Source organism: Nicotiana sylvestris, chromosome 2, assembly GCF_000393655.2.
Source record: "Nicotiana sylvestris chromosome 2, ASM39365v2, whole genome shotgun sequence".
NCBI lineage: Eukaryota > Viridiplantae > Streptophyta > Magnoliopsida > Solanales > Solanaceae > Nicotiana > Nicotiana sylvestris.
In genome coordinates this window covers 56,017,591-56,041,237 of record NC_091058.1, presented here as the reverse complement: position 1 = coordinate 56,041,237, position 23,647 = coordinate 56,017,591, and the positions used below count along the sequence as shown (strand labels likewise).

Genomic DNA, 23,647 nt, shown 5'->3' with positions numbered 1-23,647 from the left:
GCATCCCAAGGGGTGTGATATAGACAGCTTATCCTAATGCGAGCATTTGTGGTTGCTTCCACGGCTCGAATCCGTGACCTATAGATCGCTCGAAGACTATTTTACCATTGTTCTGGGGCTTGTATGACCCAAAAACATAGATCTTGGTTTTATCCAATTAGATTTGTTGAAAAACAGGGCTAATCCTAGCCAATATTAATATTCAATGACAAATCTAGCACTTTTAGGGTGAATATTTAATACGTATGACAATCTTGGAGTAATGATAAAGCAATAAAGACTTAGAAATATAAAATATAGCAATAAATAACAATAAGTGACTTTCAAATAGTAAATGGAGTAAAGACAACCCGACAAAGGTGAGATTTTCGGATGTCTTTCCGACAATGATGGATGATGATGAGCAACCTTATATTCCAATCCTTCTTGGATCAGGAGAGAATAAAAAAAAAAAATAAGTGTAAAGTCAAGTTTTGTTTCTATGCAATAAAGTAAGAATCTTGTACAGAGAACGTTGATGGAATTCTTTACAAAGGGTCAAAACCCCTCTCTGAATTACATCTCTTCTTATTTATAAGGGCATATGAGCCACAAAACCCTAAAAAGTACAACGGAAGGGAATATCTACAAAATATTTTTCAGGGAATCTAAATCCTAACATTGGTCGTCATTTTGTGCTGAAGATGAGTGCTCGTCCTCGTCCTCGCCTTCATCTTCTGCCAATCCGGTTCAACCTCGGCATCACGTCATCTTTAACCTTCGACCTCGGCCTTTTAGAATCATACCGACATGTCACTACTATCAGAGGCTTTATATTATCGTTGATCGGGTCAAACATATGAAATGAAGTTTTCGCCTCGCCCATAAAATTCTTCCCTTCAAAACATTAATCGTGCATGTATCATTATATCTTATGCGCCATGTATTAATATATACGTACATTCAAAGATTATATGATTGATAAACGTATCAGTAATGTACTAGGAAAAGAGCATCCTATAAAGTGTAAGTTGCGAGCTACACCGATAACGACTTTGTTTTGATGGTATGAACAGTTCAAGTAATGCTGGTGCATGTTCATCCCAATGTCACAAGTAAATATTAAAATTCTTAAATTTCTTTTCCTACGGCTGCTCAATTTCGTTTTTCATCTGAAAAGAATTAATAAACCAAATAAATCCAAATAACACTTTTCGCACATCATTAGTAGGAATTAAAATCATGTAAAATGGAATTAAAAAGTAAACGCATATATAAATGTATGAAATTCCAAATTCCAATAATTGTTTTCTAAATAACTTCAATTCCATATCTCCACAGTTCCCCCTCACCCCCTCAGCAACCCCAAAATAAAAGAATACTTAAGGAAGAAATATAAGAAGCAATACTTATATTTCTTCCTCATATATAAGAAGCAATACTTAAGGAAGAAATTAAAAAAAAAAAAAAAAAAAGTTCGGCAGTGACGTTATAATCCATACACAATCAGACAAAAAAAAAATCAACAAATCGTCACTACTTCTCACACTTGACATTTGGAACGATGAGAAATAGTAAGACTCATTCTGTTACGTATATTTAAGGATACATAAGAAGACACAGAGATCCGTCAACTTAATTCCCTTTGCCGCATCACTACGAACCCCAGTCATTAATTAGCTACATTTTTTTAATGCAACTCGAAAAGCTTACTACTTAAGCAATTCATCTATATTATATTAAAAGAAGAGTAGTAAAGCATGTGGTTAAGCCAAGTGACAAGCTAAAATGAAGTCACTTGGCAATTTTAAGACAACATAAAAAATTTGAATTATAAATGGAAACATATTTAATGGAAGTAGTAGTCCAAGATTTTCTGTAAGTTGAATTTCATTCTTTAATTAATCAAAATCAATTATTTTAAGATTTAAACTAAAAATAAAAATATTCTCTTTTTAATGACCAAAGACGTACACACAAAAAAAAAGGATGCAATTTTCATTAAGCAAACCAATATACTATAACTATATATAACTTTTAATTAAATTTGTGTATAATTCAATTATGGTATGTATCCTTTTTGAGAAAGAATCATTATATATTACACATTAATTTTAAGTTAAAATAATAATTTTTTATTTAGTACAAGCTTTGTATTTAACCTTATTTGTGAACAATATACATTACTATAGGTATCTTTAATTAAATTTTGTGTATAATTCAGTTATGGTAAGTATCTTTTTTTGAGAAAGAATTAATTAAAATTTCGTTAATTTCGTTTTGTATCTTACACTTTTATTTTAAGTTGAAATAATAATTCTTTATTTAGTACAAGCTTTGTATCTGACCTTATTTTTGAACAATATACATTAATATAGGTATCACATACATTACTATATGTATCTTTAATTAAATTTTGTGTATAATTCGGTAAATATCCTTTTTTAAGAAAGAATTAATTAAAATTTTGTTAATTTCGTTTTGTATCTTACACATTAATTTTAAGTTGAAATAATAATTTTTATTTAGTACAAACTTTGTATTTGACCTTATTTGTGAACAATATACATTATTATAGGTATCTTTAATTAAATTTTGTGTATAATTCAGTTATGGTAGGTATTCTTTTTTAAGAAAGAATTAATTAAATAAATATTTTGTATCTTACATCTATATTATATTAAAGAAAATGATATTATTAACAAGAGGACAAAGGAAAAAGACAAGAAAAATTAAAATTTGGTGGTTAACAAAAAAAATAAACGAAGGTTGAAAATTCAAAAAACTCAAAGCTAAAAAATGAAGATCTGTATCATTTCTTGAGCACATTCACTCTTACACATTGATTTACACATACTTTTTTTAAAAAAATTAGGATTTCAGATGCCTTAAAAATTGATTTACTTCGATAGTCTTTCCTCAGAAATCTTTATTTAAGCAACTTTTATTTAGGTTTGACTTCTCTACATTGCTTAGGGTTTAGCTTACGCACAAACTACTACAAAGTATAGCTCCAAACTATAACTATATCAGTGAAATATCAACGTCCAAAATGAGTTGGAATTTGAAGGTTCGTGTTGTTAGATTATGGCACGTTCCAGACCGCGAGAAACCAGAAAATCCTAATTCAATTGAATTAATTATTCAAGATGAAAGGTGCATACTCTTTTAGCTGTTGTTATTTTTTGAGTTGTGATGTATTTTCTTCAAGTTATGCGCCTTTACTAACTTAACTTTCTTTTTAATTTTTTTTTAGGGAGATCGAATTCATGCAACTATGGGAAGAGCTATTATTAAATGATTTATCATTTAATTATTGAGTATTGTTATTGTCTTATGATCCTTTGGTCTTATGTATCATTTTCTTTAGTTAATATTTTTAATTTGGTATAACTATGTTATGTGGCAGTTCATCAGAGATGACATTTTATCTTTTTTCCAGCGCCTCACTCCTAGAATCTTGAAGCCAATTAAGTATTTCTCTATTTTCTTTATATATGATTTACTCTCTGTCATTATTTGTTACTGTTTGTGTATTTTATTGTCATGTTGTTGTGATTAATCTGCCACAAATTTTTATCATATTTGAGAGATACTGTCGTGTTAGAGCTTGCAGATTAGTGTGAAATGGAGAATATTAATGGATTATACTAGCAATCCTCATCTGTTGCTGGGTGGACAACAACAATGACCAAAGAACCAGAAACTGGGAAATTCTATATTGTGGTAGTATGCAACTTTTTACTTTAATGTAAAGTTGGATAATTTATTGCAGAGAGCATAATATAAGCTAGATGAATTGAGAAAGTCTAAAAAGATGTCACATGTAGTGACATAGAACAGTGGCTTGTGACTATGTTATCTGCAGTCCAAGTGTATGAAGCTCATCTAGATTCTGATGTTGACGTGATGAGATCTATTGGCTTCCTAGAATCCAAGCTATTGATGTATTTGAATATATTTTATTCTACACTTAATCAAAATATCTGATAGTGTGCATTAATTTTAGATGACAACTAAGTTTCCTTCTAAAGATCATTCTGGCATGTCTTCTTCATTATCTCATCAATAATACAATATATGTTGTTTCTCATTTCCGTCAAAAATTGTCGCCCAAGGACCAAAAATTATTGAATTTTTACCCATGCCTTTTTGTAGTGATAAACCTCAATACAGAGGACAACTTCTGGAAAATTATGTCCACGAGCATTTGCTACAATAATGTTCCCTTAGGCACATGCTTCATATCAAGCAAATTGTATAGCATTATTATTTTTCGTGGAACATTCATATCAAGCAAATTGTATAGTATCGTTATTTCTTATGGAACATTTATTAGGAGATGGAATGAAAGTTTTACCAGAGTCTTAATATATTTTTAATGTTTGGTTGTAAAGAAGGTATTAACACTAACATATTAAACTTTATGGTGTACATCGTTCTTTTTAATTATCCGCGCATCACGCGGGTACTAATACTAGTTGTTTCTAAAGCTGAAAAAAGAAAAGTTGAAATGGCTTCAAGGTTCTTTGTGTTAGGGCTATTGGTCAGTGACTTTAGCATCTGACCCAAGTCCACTTCAAGATTTTTGTGGTGCAGACTCCACAAGCTTAGGTACTATATTAAAAATAATTTAATTTTAAATTTTTTATTTTCTCATGGTTTTATAGTCACACAAATATACAAATTCCAATAATAATTCATTCTTTCTCAAATTTCGTACCCAATCAATTAAGTTCATATAAAATAAAACGGAGGGAGTAACACAGAGTCTTGTTATCCATGAATATGTGGTTACTGTGTAAAACGTGGGATGCAGTACATGTGAACGGTAAAGTTTGCAAGGACCCTAAGCTTGTGGAAGCAGAGGACTTCTTTTTCAGTGGGTTGCACATAGCAGGCAACACATCAACCCCATCTGGAAACGTTGGGACAAAGACAACCATTCCAGGACTCAACACACTCGGCATTACAATGACTCGTGGAGATTTCGCGCCATTTGGATTGACCTCTCCTCATATTCATCCTCGCGCAACAGAGATGGTGCTAGTTGTAACGCCCGAACCATGGTCGGGCGTAACACGGCACTCGGTGCCTGACTGCATGTGACCGAGCAAACCAACTGCATGGCTGGATCAACACGTGGTATAACTATGAGCTAGAGGTAAATATAAAACATGGTAATCTACTAAGGAGTCTGACTGAAATACCATAGATGCGGAAAATACTGAAAGGTCTGCCAGTATAAACAAGTAGCCGACAAGGCTAACACATGAAAGCCTGCTAATATCTGACTGACTGAGTTATAGCCTACGAAGCCTCTAAAAATATACTGAAAATACTAACTGTTTACCGGGACAAGGTCCCCGGTATACCTTATTAACTGAAATACTATAATGACTAAAACAAAAGAGAGATAAGGCCCCGGAAGACTGGGGCTCACCAATAGCTGATACGAGATGTCCTAGCAAGCAGAATCGTCAACTTGAAAATCGTTACCTGCATCGCGAGATACAGGCCCCGGGCAAAAGGGACGTCAGTACATTTGAATTGTACTGGTATGTAAAATAGCTAAACAAAAGAACTGTAAATACTGAAACTGAACTGCTGGCTGATAAACTGATAACTGAACAAGGAAGTAAGGATGTGAATACTCCCTCTTCTGAATGATGAACAACCTGTTTAACTGAATATTAAACTGGGGCCTCAGGCCCAATATATATATATATATATATATATATATATATATATATATATATATATATATATATGTGTGTGTGTGTGTGTGTGTGTGTGTGCACAACTGCGGCCTCGGGCCCAAGTATACGTATACATAACTGCGACCTCAGGTCCAAAATGCATAAAGCATAAACTGCGGCCTCAGGCCTAAATACAGGTGTTCAACATTCAAGAATATAAAATCAGGAACTGAGAATCATATTACAATACATGATACTGAAATAATGAGTCATACCAAGTTACATGATACTGGATTAGTGATAGGATTAGACTGAGATAAGTATTCATAATAAGTTGATTTATCATAACTGAAACTCATAGAATATCGAATGATTATGAGACTATGCCATCTAGAGAATAGAAGTTCTACTACTATTCAGGGAACTGAGGCATAGTTATTTTCTGAGGAAACTGGTAATGGTCATAATGAATGGGACGTAGGGAGAATCATGGACATTCCCAAACGTAAAGAGTTAGCCTTACATACCTTAACTTCCTGCCCTTGAGCGTAATACAATGTTTGTCAACCCTTTCAACTTTAATCTACAGCAATACAAGTCAAAGGGATTCCATATTAGCTATGATGCTCATGTTTTGGTCACTTAAGCATTTTATCAAACACTTGGTCAAAATAAAGCTTCATAGTCCTTATTAATGGTGTCTCTATACCCAACAACCCATTCTCTTGTTCCTAGATAAATTTTAAAGTCTCAAATGATTATATCAACATTATTCTTCATCACCCATAATGTAAACAATACCCTTATCCAATAATCAACACTCAACACCCCAATCCTATAATCGTTCATGTTTTTCTATCAAACTCATCAACTCATATCTCATGAACTAGGGTTTATAATCATTAAACAAATGCTAGAATAAATTAGAGGGTGAAGACATTACTTTTTTTAAGTTCAAACCCTTTGAATTCGAGTTCTAGGCTTCCTTCTCTCAACAATGATGTCCCAATCGAATATCTAATGATATGGAGGGTTTAACCATGTTAATAAGATGTTGGAAAATTGAAATTAACTTAGAATCACCATTAGAACTTACCTTGGGTGGTGGAAGGACCCTTAAGGAGTTAGGTTTCTGAGAGTTCCTCTTTCTAGAGCAAGTTTTTATGTTTTGAAGTTGTGGGGGACGAAATATAGCTTTAAAACGACCCCGACTAGCGCGCCCGCGCATCTGGAGGCCTGCCCGCGCTACTGACCGTGCTAAACGGCAGTAACACTGCCTCAAAATTAGCGCAGCCGCGCTAAGGGCGCGCATATCACATACTGTTCTGTAAAACGCGCATAACTTTTTGTACAGAGATCCGTTTGGGCTCCATAATATATCGTTGGAAAGCTATTTCAAAGGCCTACAACTTTCATGATTTGAGGTTTCCCAAATTCCTTACTCATTTTTACTAAAACCTGCTGGAATACGAACCTTCTGCAATAACTATCCATCTTGATTTGAAATAACTATTTTCACCCATAATCATCCCGATGGGACTTTACATGTTCAAGGTATAACTTTACCACTCATTTAATACATTCACACCTAAGCCGAATTTACGGGGTGTTACACTAGTCCTCGAGGGTTGTCTGGAAGTCGGATCTGTTACCTCCAACCCTGAGAACCGTCTTGAAGTTGGTGATGTCTTCGTCTTCCCACAAGGTCTCGTCCATTTCCAGCGAAATTGAAGGGACACTAATGCTATTGCGCTTTTAGCTTTTAGCAGCCAAAACTCTGAACTCACTCGTGTTTCAACTGCGTGCTTTGGTTCCACTCCAGCTATTCCTGTTGATCTTCTTGCCAAGTCTTTTCAAATTGATGAAAAAACGGCAAGTCAGAGAGGTGGAATATGAAGGAGGACAAAAAGAGAGCTATGTTATGCAATTTCTATGCAATTTCTAGTTCAACTGTTGCTTCTTAATTGTTTGTTCACTTAGGAGTTGTTTGGATTGTCTTTTTTCATTGCATTGTATCGTATTGTTACTTTAAATGCACTGGTTGTTACTTAGGACCATTTACAATTCTAAGTTCTATCAGATTGAAAGCTAGGAACTTTAGTGCCCGTTTGGACATAAAATTTGATGGAAAATTTTTCCAAAAATATTTCACTTTTTTCCGAAATCAGCATTTGTTCATAAAATTTCCAATTTTCACTTGAAAATGCATTTTGAAAATTTTCGAAAATTTGAAAAAACTGCAAAAAGTTATTTTTCAAAATTTTTACTCAAATCACTCACAAAACTTCAAAAACAACCCAAACTAAAATTTATGTCCAAACACAACTTTAAATTTCAAATACCATTTTCACTTGAAAAAAAATTTCACCATTTTTTTGAATTTTACAATTCTTATGTCCAAACGCCTACTTAATCTGTTAATCTTGTCCTATGTTCTTTTGAACCAATACAATTCTAACCTCTATCAGCATTTAACATAGCCATCTACTTTTCCATGTTTTCCTTCAATCCAACTGCCAAAGGAGTACAGCAGATAAAAATGCCATAAACATGAGAAAACCCCTCATTTAATAATTTTAATACATTTTCATTGCAAGAACGAAATATTTGCTCTTTCATGTCATCAATCATAGGTTTACTGGGAGCTCAGAATCCTTATAATAAACAGATTAGTGTGTTGTCTCTAAAAAGGTACGCGCAATGCAAAAATCACACTAGAACTACTGTTCGGGAGAGACCACAACTTATCATAACACACGTTGCAGTATACAGCTGCAGAACTATCAGATAAAAACAGTTAAGCTCTATCACAAACTATCCACCGTGAACAAACTTATCGATATCTATAATGGACGAAATAGAAGAAGCAACATTTCCCAAACATTTACAGTACCAAACTTATCGTGGCATTTCAAGATCAGGCCTTTGATCAAGTGCCTGAATTGTTGTATTATCTGGAAGTGCATCTGGGTAGGTTGACATGATTTTTGCCTTCATGCTCCTGAAAAGGAAAAATAAACATTTAAAAGTAATATAGGAATAATTGGGTAAACCACAAAACACAGTAGTTCCCACTTTTGGGAATAGATCCAGTAGTCTAATAGCGCCCCGTTATTTCTCTCAAAAACATTATAGCACCATCCAAAATGCTGATAATAACGAAAATGGACTTCTAGAGTTTAACATAAAGTCGTTATGCAGTTTATGTTTTGGCCTCACCTAGTTAGCAGTTTTAACGCTTGAATAAAGTTCTTTTAAGTTGTGGGAATTGAAACTGAGTCTGCTTATGTGAGCTTTTTAAACATAGCTGGTCTAAGCCTAGATGAATGAGGAGGGTTTCAACAAATTGATGGCCAGCATGAAAATAGATTAATTGTAGAGATCCCCTGAATACTGAATTTTTGGATTGTGCAGATACTGAATAACAGAGCCTAATTGATTGAGGCATGGTTGATTGTGGAAAACTATGATAGTTTCTTTTTTGTATTCCTCAAATGTTTTACCTTAGGCAAAGAGGAATTTAAGCTGAAAACCATGAGATTGGATCAAACTATCCAAATGGTAGCACAAAGTATCACATGTAACAAGCCAATAACTGAGGAAAAGGAAGATAATGACTTTGATTGCAATACATCTTTTTAAGAGAAAATAAGAAGGAAGCAAAATATACCTATTTTGAAGAAGCAAGCAAAATATACTTTTGTGTAAACCACAAAGATCACGGATCAAAATATTGAGTAGATTCTAATGAAATGTTCAAATAATGAACTGAGTAGTTTATCATTAGCAAATTATGGTAAACATGACTTATTAGGTGCAAGTATAATGAATAGTCAAGCAAATCCATCTATTACCTGCACTTGCCGAAAACTGATATACAGAAAGAAGAGGATAACAAGAGGGAAGAAAAGGATGGTTATACCTCAACTTCTGAAATATGTAATCAAGGTCTGACTTCATAGATTTTAAGAGACGTGTGTTTCTAGAGAAATCTGCCGAGACCTCTGTGAAACAATGCTCTGAATACTCATTGAAGTGCGAAAGAACTGCATTGCTGTCCTGCAACCGTCCCAATCTGCATTTCGAGTGGACAAGACGACCGTGAAAAAAGGCACCAAGAATGACAATAAGACAATGAACAAAAAGGACTGAACGAACCAATAAATTACATGGTAAAAACTAAAAGCCTCTTCCAGAATTATGACAAATAGCTATCACAAAGGTGGCAGAAAATTAAGTTTAACTGTTTAAAGGAGGTGGCAGCTTCAAAGTGTTCAGGAACAGGCTGATATTCATGACCACATCCTAATCACAACCAGTAGAAAAGTACTATAAGAACGTAATTTCTTTTTTTGATGAAGGCTATAAGAACGTAATTTCTTTAGTGCTCGGATGTAAAATCATGGTCGCCAACAAGCTTTAAGCAAGTATGGGTGACTCCATCGAGAAATAACTGAGACTCAAGCAAAAGTCAGAGCTTCAAAAAAGACAAAGTGTGTCAATATGGGCTTGGCCCAATGGGCCAGCCCAGCCCAAACCGTGATTTAGTAGGGTTGAGCTAGAATTTTTGGTGCCCATTTACAAACGAGGCTTTTAAGTCCAGCCCGAGTAAGCCCGTGGTGTATGGCCCGTGAGGCTTCACTGAGGTTGGGTTGGGCCGGCCCGTGGGCCTAATAAAAATATTTATTTAAAATATATAAAATATAAAAAGTATATGACACTGTAGCATCGGAATCAACATTTAGCATTGGTGGACGTGTTCTTACCAAGTATAGAAGTTGCATCCATTATGAAAATGACCAAACACTTGTTATTACTCGAAATTGGCTACACGACTTTTCCCAAACTCAAACTGGTAATATTTTTTTATGTGAATTTGAATGTTAATAGTTTTAAAATTTAATTATTCTTAATATTTAACTAATTAATATTGCATATGAATTGTAGATGTAGATGAAGGTGTTAAGACAACCTTGTCACAAGCGGATTAAAATATTTTTGATCAAGATGATGTGTTGGATGTCACATAAAGCATTATGGACATTCTCTTGAATAGTTTGTTTTGAATTTTAACTTTTAGTGAAGGAAATATAGCCTTGTCTTTTACTTTTTTAGTATTTATTGTGATATATTGGAACAATATAAAAAATTATTAAGTTTTGCAAAAAATTTCCAATAAGATATTTTTAACTTTTAAATATTTATCTTTTTTAGGTTAGTGCTTAAAGAAAAAATATAAAATTATATTTTTTAAAATGATGGGCAGACTCGTGGGGGTCCACGACCCACATAGGGCTGGGGTGGGCTGACCATTATAAGGCCCATCAAAATGGTGGACTAGCCCAGCCCGTCAATTGCTAAAGTCCGCGTGGGCTAGGCCCTAACCCGGCCCGGTCCAATGAGATTTATGCTAATAAGCATTTTCTCAACTTTTTTTTTCTTTTTTCCTTGATAAGTGACTGAAATAAAGCTTCTTGAGGAAAATTTCTCCAATCAAATAAGAATACCATAAGAGATTATAGAGGAGGTGATCTTTTGGCTCCAACATATATTCTCACGATTAATCACCAGGTTGCAGTGCGGATCTTTCTTTGTGATCTAAGGGGTAAAGACCCCAATATGAGCTGTTGATGATTTATATTATTGTAATGGGTAGAACACACGAAATTCTACTTATTCAAAGAGGGGAAGGTACAAGTTTGATACTTTGATATACAAAACCGAAAGCAGTACTGAATGTTTCTTTTGAGACTTGGTAATTATTAGCCGACGTATCTCAAAAGTCACTTTCATAAGCTAACCTCCTGATAAACAAAGAGTTTTGTCCAATAAAAATATTGACTAGTTGATCATTATCGTGGATCAGATACAAAGATTCAAATAAGGCATGGAAGAATGTTGTTGCAGGGGCAACCAAGGGTGTGGTCAAGTGGTCAATGAAGTGGGAAGAGAACTATGAGGTATCAGGTTCAAATTCCAACAGAGGCAAAAGCCACTAGGTAATTTCTTTACCCCAAGCTTTGCTGGACTGATTTACCCCGATTAGCGCTGGTGGGATGTAGAGTTACCTGGAGGAATAGTCGAGGTGCACGCAAACTGGCCCAGACATCTCCGTTATAAAAAAGATATGGGAACACGATAGACAGTCTGAAGTGCATTCAAAGATTGGTATCACAATACAGCTTTTGTGTCCTAATTTTGACGGCTTAATTTTCATAACAAGAGAGAAACTTGTGCATGCCTGGATCTAATTGCTAAACATATGGTAAAACTGCTTTCCTTCTGGACTCAACAACTCTGGAGATAGTGTTTTTCCACAAGAAAATGAAACTTTGGCTTTTGAACTGCAGCACCCGCTGAACATTTGGTCATGTAGTGCCATTGTTTATTTGGAAATCTTATAATGTGTTACCTAATAAAACTGATATTTAGAACTCATTTATGCATCCAAAGGCTGGTTCTAAAAGTTAATCAGGAAGCACAAATCCCTCAGTCAATCATATAACCAACAGCTTACCCTTTCAATTTCCTGCTTAAACATAACTTCTTAACTATCCAAAGGACCAAATCAGCTCCACTTCAGCGAAAATATGTGAATCCCACTACTTCTAATCAAGGAGAAAACAACAATTTGGAATCCATCCCTAAACTGTATAAGTTGATGGAACAACACCTAGAACAAAAAAATACATCAGCTAATCATATCATTAGCAACAAATCCTCTCATTACCAATTATTAAAAAATTTATCCAATATGACCAGAGGCTGGTTTATCAATTAAAAACTTTCCAAACTACCCAACTCAGATATTATCCTAATTGACCATAATAAGCCAACCATTGAACCTAGAGCAAGAAAAGAACAAACTTTGGTTCAACCCGAAACTGTATAATCTGATGGGGCAGAAACTATGTTCAGCGGGAACTGAACGGAATAAAAAGTGAATACAAGTTCTAATACATCATACGCACCACAAATTAGCTCAAGAAACACAATTGAATCTTTAGCTCATTGCATACTCGGTTCGGAATTTACAGTAAATTACTAAGAACAGTTTACATCACAGATATGTTCCAAAGAAAATTTAAAAAAAATAAAAAAAATGAATGAAGGTTGCAAAAAGAAGTACATGAGGTTTTGCAATTGCTTCAGAGAATCCAAATCCTGAGCATTGATGAGGGTTTTGAATTCCTTAGAAATCTCTTCGGATGCAGATTTGACGGATACTTTCTCTGTTTCCTCCATTTTCTCTAGGAGGGACAAGTACTTTGGACGATTACTCTTCTGTATAAGCACTCTCTCTTTTTTGATGAATTGCAAATCTATCCTCTGTGGTTTGTAAAATTACACTTACCACCCAAACAACTTAGGCTTTTTAGCCAAGCTTCTAAAATTTATTTATTTTGAAAAACATTCTTTGATTGAATTCTCGGAGAAAGTATTTTTAAAATAACAACTAGGGTGTGGTCAGTGATTACACCCAACTATGTCTTATAAAAAAGATAAAGCGGTGGCTACAAATATATCCCGATTAACAAGTCCGGAGTCGAATCTCACAGGGAATTAACCTATCAATCACAGCTATTGGACTCACAGAAATTCACGTATTCAATATTCAGAGATATTTTAGTAACAACTTGGGGTGTTTATTAACTAAATATTATGTAATAACAATGCAGTAAACTAAGACTAGCTAAAAACTAGTTGTAAGCAAGAATGAGAATGGTCTAAAGTTATGATTTCCCCTCTTGTCGGAATCCTTTCCTCTATATTTGGTGTAAATTTGCCTAAGTTTTCTCTATCAATCATGAGCATTCTGACTGTCGTAACTCTCTCCCAAGTAATTACAACAATATACTAGACATATTCTCCTGAATTACGTTAGTTGGCCTTAGTTACAGCTCACTTAGATCGCACTCAAGGTTTCGTTATCCCTAATCCCACCTTTAAACCCTTCGTATTAATCCTGCAAATACATTAGGAGTAGTGTTGTTCAACAACTACCTAAATATGTACTCTCTCCCGAGTAATGCATACTAAATAGGCACAACCGATTGAGGGCCCTTCAATCAACAGCAATCACAATATAGTTGAACAAACAGAGAAATTATTAAGGCAAATCTATATTAACATATCAGAAATTCATCCTCCAAGAGGTTCTATCAAAACCCTAGATTAAATGTTTAGCTACGCATAATCATTTTCACAATCATAACAGTAGAATTCATCATTAATGATCAAAACAAGAGAAAGAAAGGTAAAACTCTATGCCGAATCTTCCACCTTGCCTCTTCTTGCCTTCAATAATCCTTCAAAAACCTTGATACCTTCTCTTTGGGCGACATGGGCTTTTTATATGTTAAGGAGAGTTTCCCCCGAACTTACGAAATTACCCCTGAAAATAATATTCCTCGAAATGATGAGTGCGACCGTGCTTGGGCCGTGCATATTGCATTCTATTCTGCCTGACTAGCGCGGCTGGAGCACGGCCGTGCTTGGCCCGCGCTCATGAAGTTCAGTTGTTTTCTATTTTTTTTCCTTCTTCTTTTACATGCATTCACCTCCGATTGGCTTTCCTTGCTCCAAATTAGCTCCAAATACTGTTCAGTGTCCTCATAATCAAGACTTGCTCCTGCAAAGCACAAAATTCATAATTAGAGCCATTTGTTGTCATTTAACCTTCATATAGCAATAAAGCATAGCTACGTTGGGGTGTAAATGGTCGCTAAATTACTTGAATATAGCCTATTATCAACACCCCACACTTAAACCATTGTTCGTCCTCGAGAAATCAACCATACTCTACAGAGGTTCCTTCACTAAGCAACTTCTCTAACGTATCACACCAAGACCATACCACAAGGATTGAGTCCAGTAGTGTAACATTTTTGCCTCAAGAGTTGACTCTCACATGCCGCGCAATGTTCCTAACTTACTCATTTACTCTACACAAAGGTCAAGATGTACCTTTCTTTCATGAATCAAGTGCCCTCACATCGCAAACGAGAGTAGTTCCACAAGCAATAAACATTCAGAACAATTAGGAATTCAAATAGACAAAATTCACTCACTTTCAAAAAGAATATTCATATACCACAAAAGATGCATCATAGGCTTGCCCGTAGTGTACTACTCTACTAATCGAGATCATTCAGTCTAGGATCAAATAGGACTTTATTTGGTTGTAATGTAGACTAAGGGACGGGTAGGATACATTTGGATATAAGAGTGACTACACCTCCCTAAACACTTTAATACATATACTTTTACATTCATAACCCCACACTTATGTCAAACCAAGACTCCACCTTTTACATCAATATATATTAACTCCCTTCTTCTTTAAGCACACTTAATCAAGAGCCACTATTTATCAAAACTTTTTTTTTATTATTTTTTTTCACAACAATGTAACTATTTTATTTTCTCTCTCTTTTTTTTCATTCAAGTGGCTCTTACTTATTCAAAACCGTGCACATTTCTCCTGATTTCGTTAGTTCCACTCAAAAGCCAAACCAAACACCCCACACTTTAACTTTTACCAGTTCATCACAATTCAAGTGCTTATGGGAGGTGAAAGGGTTCAAACAAATGGTTCATTTAAACAATTGGGTAAGGCTTGTAATGTGGTTGCCAAGGAAATAAGATTACATGCTCAAAGGGGTTAACTACGGTACATAACAATTAGGCAGGTAAAATATACATATCTGGTTCAACAAAGAAATGCCTATATCACTTCCAAGACTGAATAAAACTACTATTTCACTTTGCAAACACACAGGGCAAGTTCTAGGCATCAAATACAGTGCATAGAATACAATAAATCTCACACACACATGGCATATGACTCACTCCAAATTGGCTTATTAAAACACTCTCGTCTGAGTACTTAAGTCAAGTTAAGAACATACAATTTAAGGCACTCTAACAAGAATCAACAACTGAGACTAAGTGTCACACTAAAGTGTCTATTGTATTCAAGGCGTAACAACGTTAACAGATTCTCTTTCCATCTCATCTCATAGCCCATAAGTACCTAAAAAATTAAAAAAAAAATAAACAAAAAACTAACTACACCCGGTTCAAACAAAACCCTTGGAAAAGAACCACAGTCCAAAGAAAACCAAGGGGAATTGATACACTATCTACAAAAGAAAATCTTTTCTTCTCTTTTTCTTGTTTTTTTGTATCGACTTAGACCCTTAAGAAACCCGTCGAGTGATATCCATTGTCGGGACAAGTCGAATCACATATTTAGACAACTAACTAAAGACCAAAATCAAGCTATGTTCCAACATATATACAACATACAAATGAAGTATCCCCCACCCCATACTTAAAAAGATGGCATGTCCCCATGTCATACAAAATAAATAAATGCAAGGTAAAGGAACTTTCCTGGCAGATCAGTCATGATAGGAGACAGTGCCAGGGTCAAGGTGGCACGCCTTTCCCAACGCACACAACCAGCCCATGATTTTCTTCTCTGATTTAGCATTCTGGGTGGCCAAAGCATCAACTTTCGTCCCCAAGTTAGTGACCGTAGTACACAACCCTGTTATCTCCTGCTCTAAGGCTGCTAATAGAGTAACCTGGCCGACCCTAGATAGTCTTGCGGCTTTTACAACATGCTCATGGGTGGGCGACTCAACTCCCACTTCCTCCTGATCATCCTCTCCCTCCTCAGGTGCATTCGAGTCATCATTATTATCACCACCAGGTGTCATAGGCTCCTTCCCAATAGTCACCTTATCCGCTCGAAACTTTGCCTCTCTCGGCACTTTTCCATCCATACTCAAGTTTTCCGGCATCTGAGCTGCCCGACATAGCCTAGTAACTAGGGAAAGGAAGAAGAAACCATACCTCTTCACCAGACAACGAGTTAATATCTCCTCATAAATAAGCTTGGCCACGTCAAAATTGTGACCATTCATGAAACACCAAATCAATGCAGCTTGAGGAGCATTCACGTCTGTGGTATTAGAGGACAAGAGCAGACGGTTGTTGATGAAATACATCCAACACTTCCCTTCAAAGGTGAGTGCCGCTAAATGGAACTTATGCATATGTTTCATCCACACAATTTCCTTGCTAGGCACACAAATTGTTTCAAAGAATAACTCTCTCTGGTGTATCGTCTACCATAGGCTTCATAGTAGTCGTCCATCTCAGCCACAGGTGAGGGCAGCCAGTATGCTCTCCGAATGGCCTCAACAGAGGCGTCCACATTCTTCTTGCGCACTGTGCACACACCGTTCACATATTCTTTAACGTTGGCATAAAATTTTCACACAACCATCAAATTTGTGTCATCCGGTTCTTCAAAGAAAATCTCCAACTCGCGCTAGACCAACTCATTATACAAGTTGGGACAGCCATATTGGAGAGACCCTATATTCATGCCCCTCTCTGGTATGGGCTTCTTGGCTTCCTTGTTAGCAAAACGGTCCTGAGCTGTAGTGGAGACGAACTTGTTACTATCATAAGGACGAGCAGGAGTTGAAGCGCGCGCTCTGGAGGATCTAGCTTGGCCGGTGGATGAAGCACCGGTGGTTCGACATTTTTTGGAAGGTGCCATAGTACCTGAAATAAAGAACATCATCAGCGAAACACAAAAGATGTGAACCAAAGGCTTCATCTGCACAATAGGTCACAATTAACATTAATAACTCACTGAGGCATTTTAACAAACACTTTATATGCACCATTCATCGGAGTCCCCAATTAACAAAGTTATAAGCCAAACTCCATCACAATTGCCCCAATGTCACCCACATATGTCAAGAGATACATCTACAACAACCTCAACAAACCTACTAGCATACAAGAGCACACTAAAAAAATATACTAAAGAAAAGAAAGAAAAACTACTACATCACCAAGAACTCAAATATCCCAACAAGAATTAAAACAATGAATCTTACATGGTAGAGATGTGGTTAGGGTAGGTGAAGAGACCGTTAGAAGAGAGAAGAGAGTGGATTGTGTGTGATTTGATCATGAATGGGGAGTATAAGGTTTGGGGTTATTTGGGAAGAAATAGAGGAGTTGGGTGTTTTGATTTGGGAGTGAGGGTTTAGGTTTAGGCGTGAATAAATAAGAAGAGGGAGAGAGATATCGGGTTGGGGGGATAAGTTAGTATATTACAATTAAAAGAACAAAACAATTAAAAAAGAAAGTAAATAAATAACAAAAAAATAGCTTAAACTCAAGTGGTAGGCAGAGCATTACAAGCGCGGTCCGAGGTCGCACTTGCAAGGCAGAAAACTTGGCGATATGCGCGGCCGCGCTCCTAGGAGAAACCTGAGGCAGAATACTTTGCATTTTGCATGGTCTGAGCGCGGCCGCGCACCTGGGCCTCGAGATTTCTCAAATTTTTACCTATTCTCTCAGCATCTGATGGACTTATCACTCGCCCAAGCTCACCTGCACTTGTTAGTACTTACAAAAATTAAAATAACAAATTCTAACTACCTAAAATCACTACGCATTGGGTTGCCTCCCAACCAGCGCCTTAGTTAATGTTGTGGCACGACAAATACAATAAATCAATGGGTTGCCTCCCATGAAGCGCCTGATCACGGCACGACGCAGATAAGTGCATTTAAGGTACGCTCAACTTTGGAGGCTCGATCAAGTGGGTCACTAACACTTTCTTTGCTTCCTCCATGCCCACATAGTGTTTCAATCTATGCCCATTGACTCGAAATGTACGAGAGTCATTACTCGCAGCAATCTCTACTGATCTCGTGGGTGAATTTCAACCACACGAAAAGGGCCTGGCCATCGTGATTTCAATTTGCCCGAAAATAACCTCAGACGCGAGTTGTATAGCAATACCGTATCTCGGGGTTTAAAATTCCGCTTAATAATATTCCTATCATGTATCATCTTCATTATCTCCTTGTATAATCTTGTGCTCTCAAAAGCGTGATATCTAAACTCATCCAGCTCATGCAACTCTGTTACTCTACTTGTTCTAGCTGCTTCACTATCAAGATTCAACTATCTCAATGCCCACCAAGCTCTATGTTCCAACTCTACGGGTAAATGACATGCCTTCCCAAACACCAATTTGTATGGTGACATGCCAATTGGAGTTTTGAAAGCGGTTTGATATGCCCACAGTACATTGTCTAACTTCTTTGCGTAATCTATTCTAGTTGCATTCACAGCTTTAGTCAGCACACTCTTTATTTCTCTATTCGAGACTTCCACTTGCCCGCTTATTTGTGGATGGTATAGGGTGGACATCTTATGGCGTACATCATACTTATGTAGTTCGATTGCAAAAGTGAGTGCCTCCGTCATTGATTATTGCTCTTGGTATGCCAAATCAGGTGAAAATGTTCTTTCTCAGAAAATCAATCACCCCCTTTGCATCATTTGTAGGGAGTGATGCAGCTTCCACCCATTTGGATATGTATTCCTCAGTGACGAGTATGTACTTGTTACCATATGAGCTGACGAACGGCCCTATGAAGTCTATCCCCCATACATCAAACATTTCTACTTCCTGAATTAGGTTCATGGGCATCTCATGTTGGCGGGAAATGTTCCCAGTTCGTTGGCATTCATCACAGCCCTTTATCCATAGATGTGCATTTTTGAACAATGTTGGACAATAGAACTCTAACTCCAAGACTTTCGCAGTTGTCCTTACTCCCCCGAAGTACCCATCATATGGTGACGCATGACAAGCTTGTAAAATAGAAGACTGGTCTATCTCGAGGATACATATCTTGATCATGTTATCAACACAAATCCTGAATAGATAAGGCTCATCCCAATAATACATGCGACAATCACGAAAGAACTTTTCTTTTGAACAGAGGAAAGGTCATAAGGAACAATTCCGCTCTCCAGGTAGTTTGCAATGCCTGCATACCATGGCGCTTCCTCGAGACTCATGGTTAGTAGTTGTTCATTTGGAAACGTTTCCAGAATCTCTTCTGCCTCAACCTTGTTTTTAACTCCTTCCAGCCTGGATAAATGGTCAACTACTTGGTTCTCCATTCCCTTTCGGTCACGGATCTCCAAATCAAGTTCTTGCAGCAATAGCACCCATCGAATCAAGCGTGGTTTTGACTCCTTCTTTTCAATTAAGTACATGAATATAGCATGGTCAGTATAAACAATTACCTTTGAGCCTATCAGGTAAGACCTGAACTTGTCAAATGCGAACACCACTGCCAGCATCTCCTTTTCGGCCACAGTGTAATTTAGTTGGGGCCCACTCAACGTCCTACTTGAGTAGTATATTGGATGCATGATTTTATCTTTTCGCTGCCCAAGAACTGCTCCCACAACATAGTCACTAGTATTACACATCAACTCGATTGCTCCCAGTTGGGGGCAACTATAATAGGTGTTGTCACCAGTCTCTTCTTTAATTCCTCAAATGCTACCCTGCAGTCATCAAAAAACACAAAATGGTGATCTTTTTCAAGTAATTTACACAAGGGGTTAGCAATTTTGGAAAAATCGTTTATAAATCTCCTATAAAAACCGGTGTGCCCAAGAAAACTTCTGATTGCTTTGACTGAGGTGGGTGGTGAAAGCTTTTCTATCACATCAACTTTTGCACGATCCACCTCAATACCTTTACTTGACACTAGGTTCCCCAAGACTATACCTTTATGTACCATGAAATGGCACTTTTCCCAGTTGAGTACCAGATTAGTCTCGATACACCTTTTCAACACTCGCCTCAAGTTCACAAGGCAATCATCGAATGAATTCCCCACTACTGAGAAGTCATCCATGAAAACCTCCATTATCTCTTCTACCATATTTGTGAATATGGTCATCATGCACCTTTGGAATGTGGTGGGTACATTGCATAGGCCAAACGGCATTCGCTGAAAATCATAGATTCCATAAGGGCAGGTGAACGATGTTTTCTCTCTATCCTCTAGGGCAGTGAAAATCTAATTATACCCCGAGTACCCATCCAAGAAACAAAAGTGAGACCTCCCTGCTAATCTATCTAGCATCTGATCAATGAATGGCAGTGGGAAGTGGTCCTTCTTGGTATCCAAGTTAACTTTATGTAGTCCATACAGATTCGCCAACCCGTGACTGTTCGTGTAGAGATCAACTCATTCTTCTCATTTTTCACTACCGTACCTTCCTTTTTCAGTACACATTGAACTGGGCTAACCCAGTTGCTGTTAGAGATAGGGAATATGATTCCCGCATCTAACCATTTAATCACTTCCTTTTTCACCACTTCTTTCATGTTGGGGTTCAGCCTTCTTTGATGTTCTCTGGAAGGTTTGTGCCATCTTCCAGCAGAATCTTATGCATACGAAAGGCCGGGTTGATCCCTTTAATGTCTATATTGGTCCACTCAATTGCAGTTTTGCACTCAGTTAGTACCTGCAAAAGTTGTTATGCCTGCACATCTAACAATCTGGATGAGATAATAACATGAAGGTTTGAGTTAGGTCCTAAGAATGCATACCTAAGATGAGATGGCAATGACTTAACTTCCAGCTTTGGTGGATCTTCTATTGATGGCTTAGCTGGAGGAGTTTTTCTTTCATCCAAGTGCAAAGGCTCAAATTCAAGCTCCCTTTTCCAAAAACCTTGGCCTTCAAGAGCAAGTACCCACTCTGCCAAGTCTTCACCATTAGCTTCATCTAAGTTCATGAGACAAGCTTCTAGAGGGTCTTTAATGTTCAATGATGCATCGTCCTCCTCCAACACTACATCCACCGCATCTATTAGAGAGTAATCGGCAAATTTACTGTGTCTGCGCATAGATTTCTGTACGTTGAATGTTATATCTTCATCGTTTAATCTCATTTTGAGCTCTCTAGTTTCACAATAAATTAGAGCTTTCCCAGTGGCCAAGAATGGTTTTCCCAAAATTATGGGAATTTCCTCGTCAACCCGACAATTAAGGATGACAAAATCTGCTGGGAACACAAACTTCCCAACCTGCACCAATACATCATCTAGAATCGCGGAGGGGCTTTTCACAGTTCGATCAGCCAGTTGTAGTAGCATAGACGTGGGTCTAGCTCTTCCAATGCCTAGCCTTTTGTAGATAGTTAGTGGCATAAGGTTTATGTTTGCTCCCAGATCACACAGTGCCTTAGCAAATGCAAAGTTGCCTATTGTGCAAGGGATTGTGAAACTCTCTAGGTCAGACAACTTCTCAGCTATGGGTCTCGTTACAACCGCACTGCAGGTATGAGTCAGTGTAACCGTGGCCAAGTCTTGGAAGTTGAACTTGCGGGCATCAAGTCCTTTATCATCTTTGCATATCCAGGCATTTCTTTTAAAGCATAATTTTTACCTGAATTTGCTTCAACATCTCCAAGAATTTCTTATACTACTGATCTTTTTTATACTTAGCCAATCTTTGTGGGAATGGTGCTGGAGGTCGTTTCTTCCCTGTAATTTGGTTTTGTCTTGTTCAGGCACTACTTCTACTGTCGGTTCCAGTGCAACTTCAATCTCTTCCAAAACCTCTTCTTCTTTGTTGGTGTTCTCTTACGCATTCTATACTGTCACCTTAGTTAAACCCGTTGAATCATTTATCTCAATGGGTACTGGCACCGGTGTCTCAGTCGTCTGCTTTCGCGAGCCATTTCTCGCTCCAGATCTAAGCCCTACCATTTCGGAGACTCGCTGCCATCAACCACTTCGGGCCCTGCTCTTTCGGATTAATTTGGTGTCTGCAGGTAACATCCCATTAGGACAATTATTTAGGGCCATGGAAATCTGTCCTAACTAGATCTCAATATTCTTAATTACTGACTCATGTGATTCTACTTTGTCAGCTAGTTTTCCAGTGGACCCAATAACTTGTTGCATCATACCCTCAAGTTTAGCAAACCCATCATCATGTCTCACAATCTATTGTTGAGGAGTTTATTGATAATCCTGCTGCTAATTTTGCCGGTTGTACCCTTGTTGCCTTTGGTAAGTGATAACTATGGATTATGATGTATTTTACACTCCTTCTTGCTTAAGTTTTTATTAGAAATATATAAAAAATAGTCCCAAAGACTCACAAGTTGTACTTGATTGCAGGTTTGATCACCAAGGTGACATGGTGTCAAAAACCATCTCAAAAAGGAGTGAAACTTGCACAAGTACCAAGACCAAGACCAAGCTCAGTCAAACAGGGCCAATGCGGCCGCACACCATTTTGTGCGGTCCGCTAAGATGAATATCAGAGAGTATGCCTCTCAGTCAGCCAGGCAATGCGGCCGCAAAGGACTTTGTGCGGTCCATATTAATTCCATTGCGTCCGCACTCGATTTCGTACAGTCCGCAGAGCCAAAGTTCAGATATGTGACATTTTGGGGAACCTGGTCAATGCGGTCCGCGGTCCATTTTGTGTAGACCATAGTAGAAGCCACCGCGGTGCATTTTGTGCGGTCCGTGGTGGCCAAGAACCTTAGTGCCAAGAACCTTAGTGCGGCCGCACTCGATTTTGTGCGGTCCGCACTAGACGCGCAGGGGTATTTTTGTCCAAAATTTTTAGCCTAGTATAAATAGTTTTTTTCCCCATTTTTAGGTCATCAGATAGATTTTGGGACAGAGTTGCGTTCGTGACTTCTTCTCTTTTACCATTTTGAGTAATTTTAGCTTAGTTTAAACATTGAATCTTCAAGTTTTATTTAGTAATTAATTATTATGGGCTTTTCTTCATCTATTTCTTTATTTTCTTCTATAATTATGAGTAGCTAGATCCATTAGCTAGGGTTGTGGCTCAATCCTAGTGTGGGTAATTGATGGGTCTTGTGTTTTGATATTTGGATTAATTTAGGGTTTTAATGTTGAATTAGTGGTTGCAAACACTAGTTTATGCCTAGTAGACTTTGGCTCTTCTTGAGAAAGAGAGCCTAGGTCCATGAAATTAGTCCAACAAGGAATTGGGACATATTCAAGAGATTGATAGCCCCAATTAAAGGGTTAAACCTAGAGATAGTAATACCCGACTTGAACCT

At 37.1% G+C, this 23,647-nt stretch overlaps 2 protein-coding genes and 1 pseudogene across 2 annotated transcripts; 1 reads left to right on the top strand and 2 right to left on the bottom strand.

Moving 5' to 3' along the window:
* The first annotated feature begins 4,492 nt into the window (after window positions 1–4,492).
* On the top strand, window positions 4,493–7,735 carry LOC138886327 (putative germin-like protein 2-1; annotated as a pseudogene).
* A 509-nt stretch (window positions 7,736–8,244) lies between these two features.
* LOC104212187 (kxDL motif-containing protein LO9-177) lies at window positions 8,245–12,953 on the bottom strand. Its single transcript, XM_009761404.2, has 3 exons — window positions 12,808–12,953; window positions 9,601–9,753; window positions 8,245–8,679 (listed from the first exon to the last, which is right to left on the bottom strand). The coding sequence occupies exons 1-3, from the start codon at window positions 12,921–12,923 to the stop codon at window positions 8,577–8,579; spliced, it is 372 nt and encodes a 123-aa protein (XP_009759706.1). The 5' UTR covers window positions 12,924–12,953; the 3' UTR covers window positions 8,245–8,576.
* An 8,118-nt stretch (window positions 12,954–21,071) lies between these two features.
* LOC104212189 (uncharacterized) lies at window positions 21,072–22,307 on the bottom strand. The gene is made up of 2 exons (XM_009761406.1): window positions 22,214–22,307; window positions 21,072–21,943 (listed from the first exon to the last, which is right to left on the bottom strand). The coding sequence occupies exons 1-2, from the start codon at window positions 22,305–22,307 to the stop codon at window positions 21,072–21,074; spliced, it is 966 nt and encodes a 321-aa protein (XP_009759708.1).
* Window positions 22,308–23,647: the final 1,340 nt, after the last annotated feature.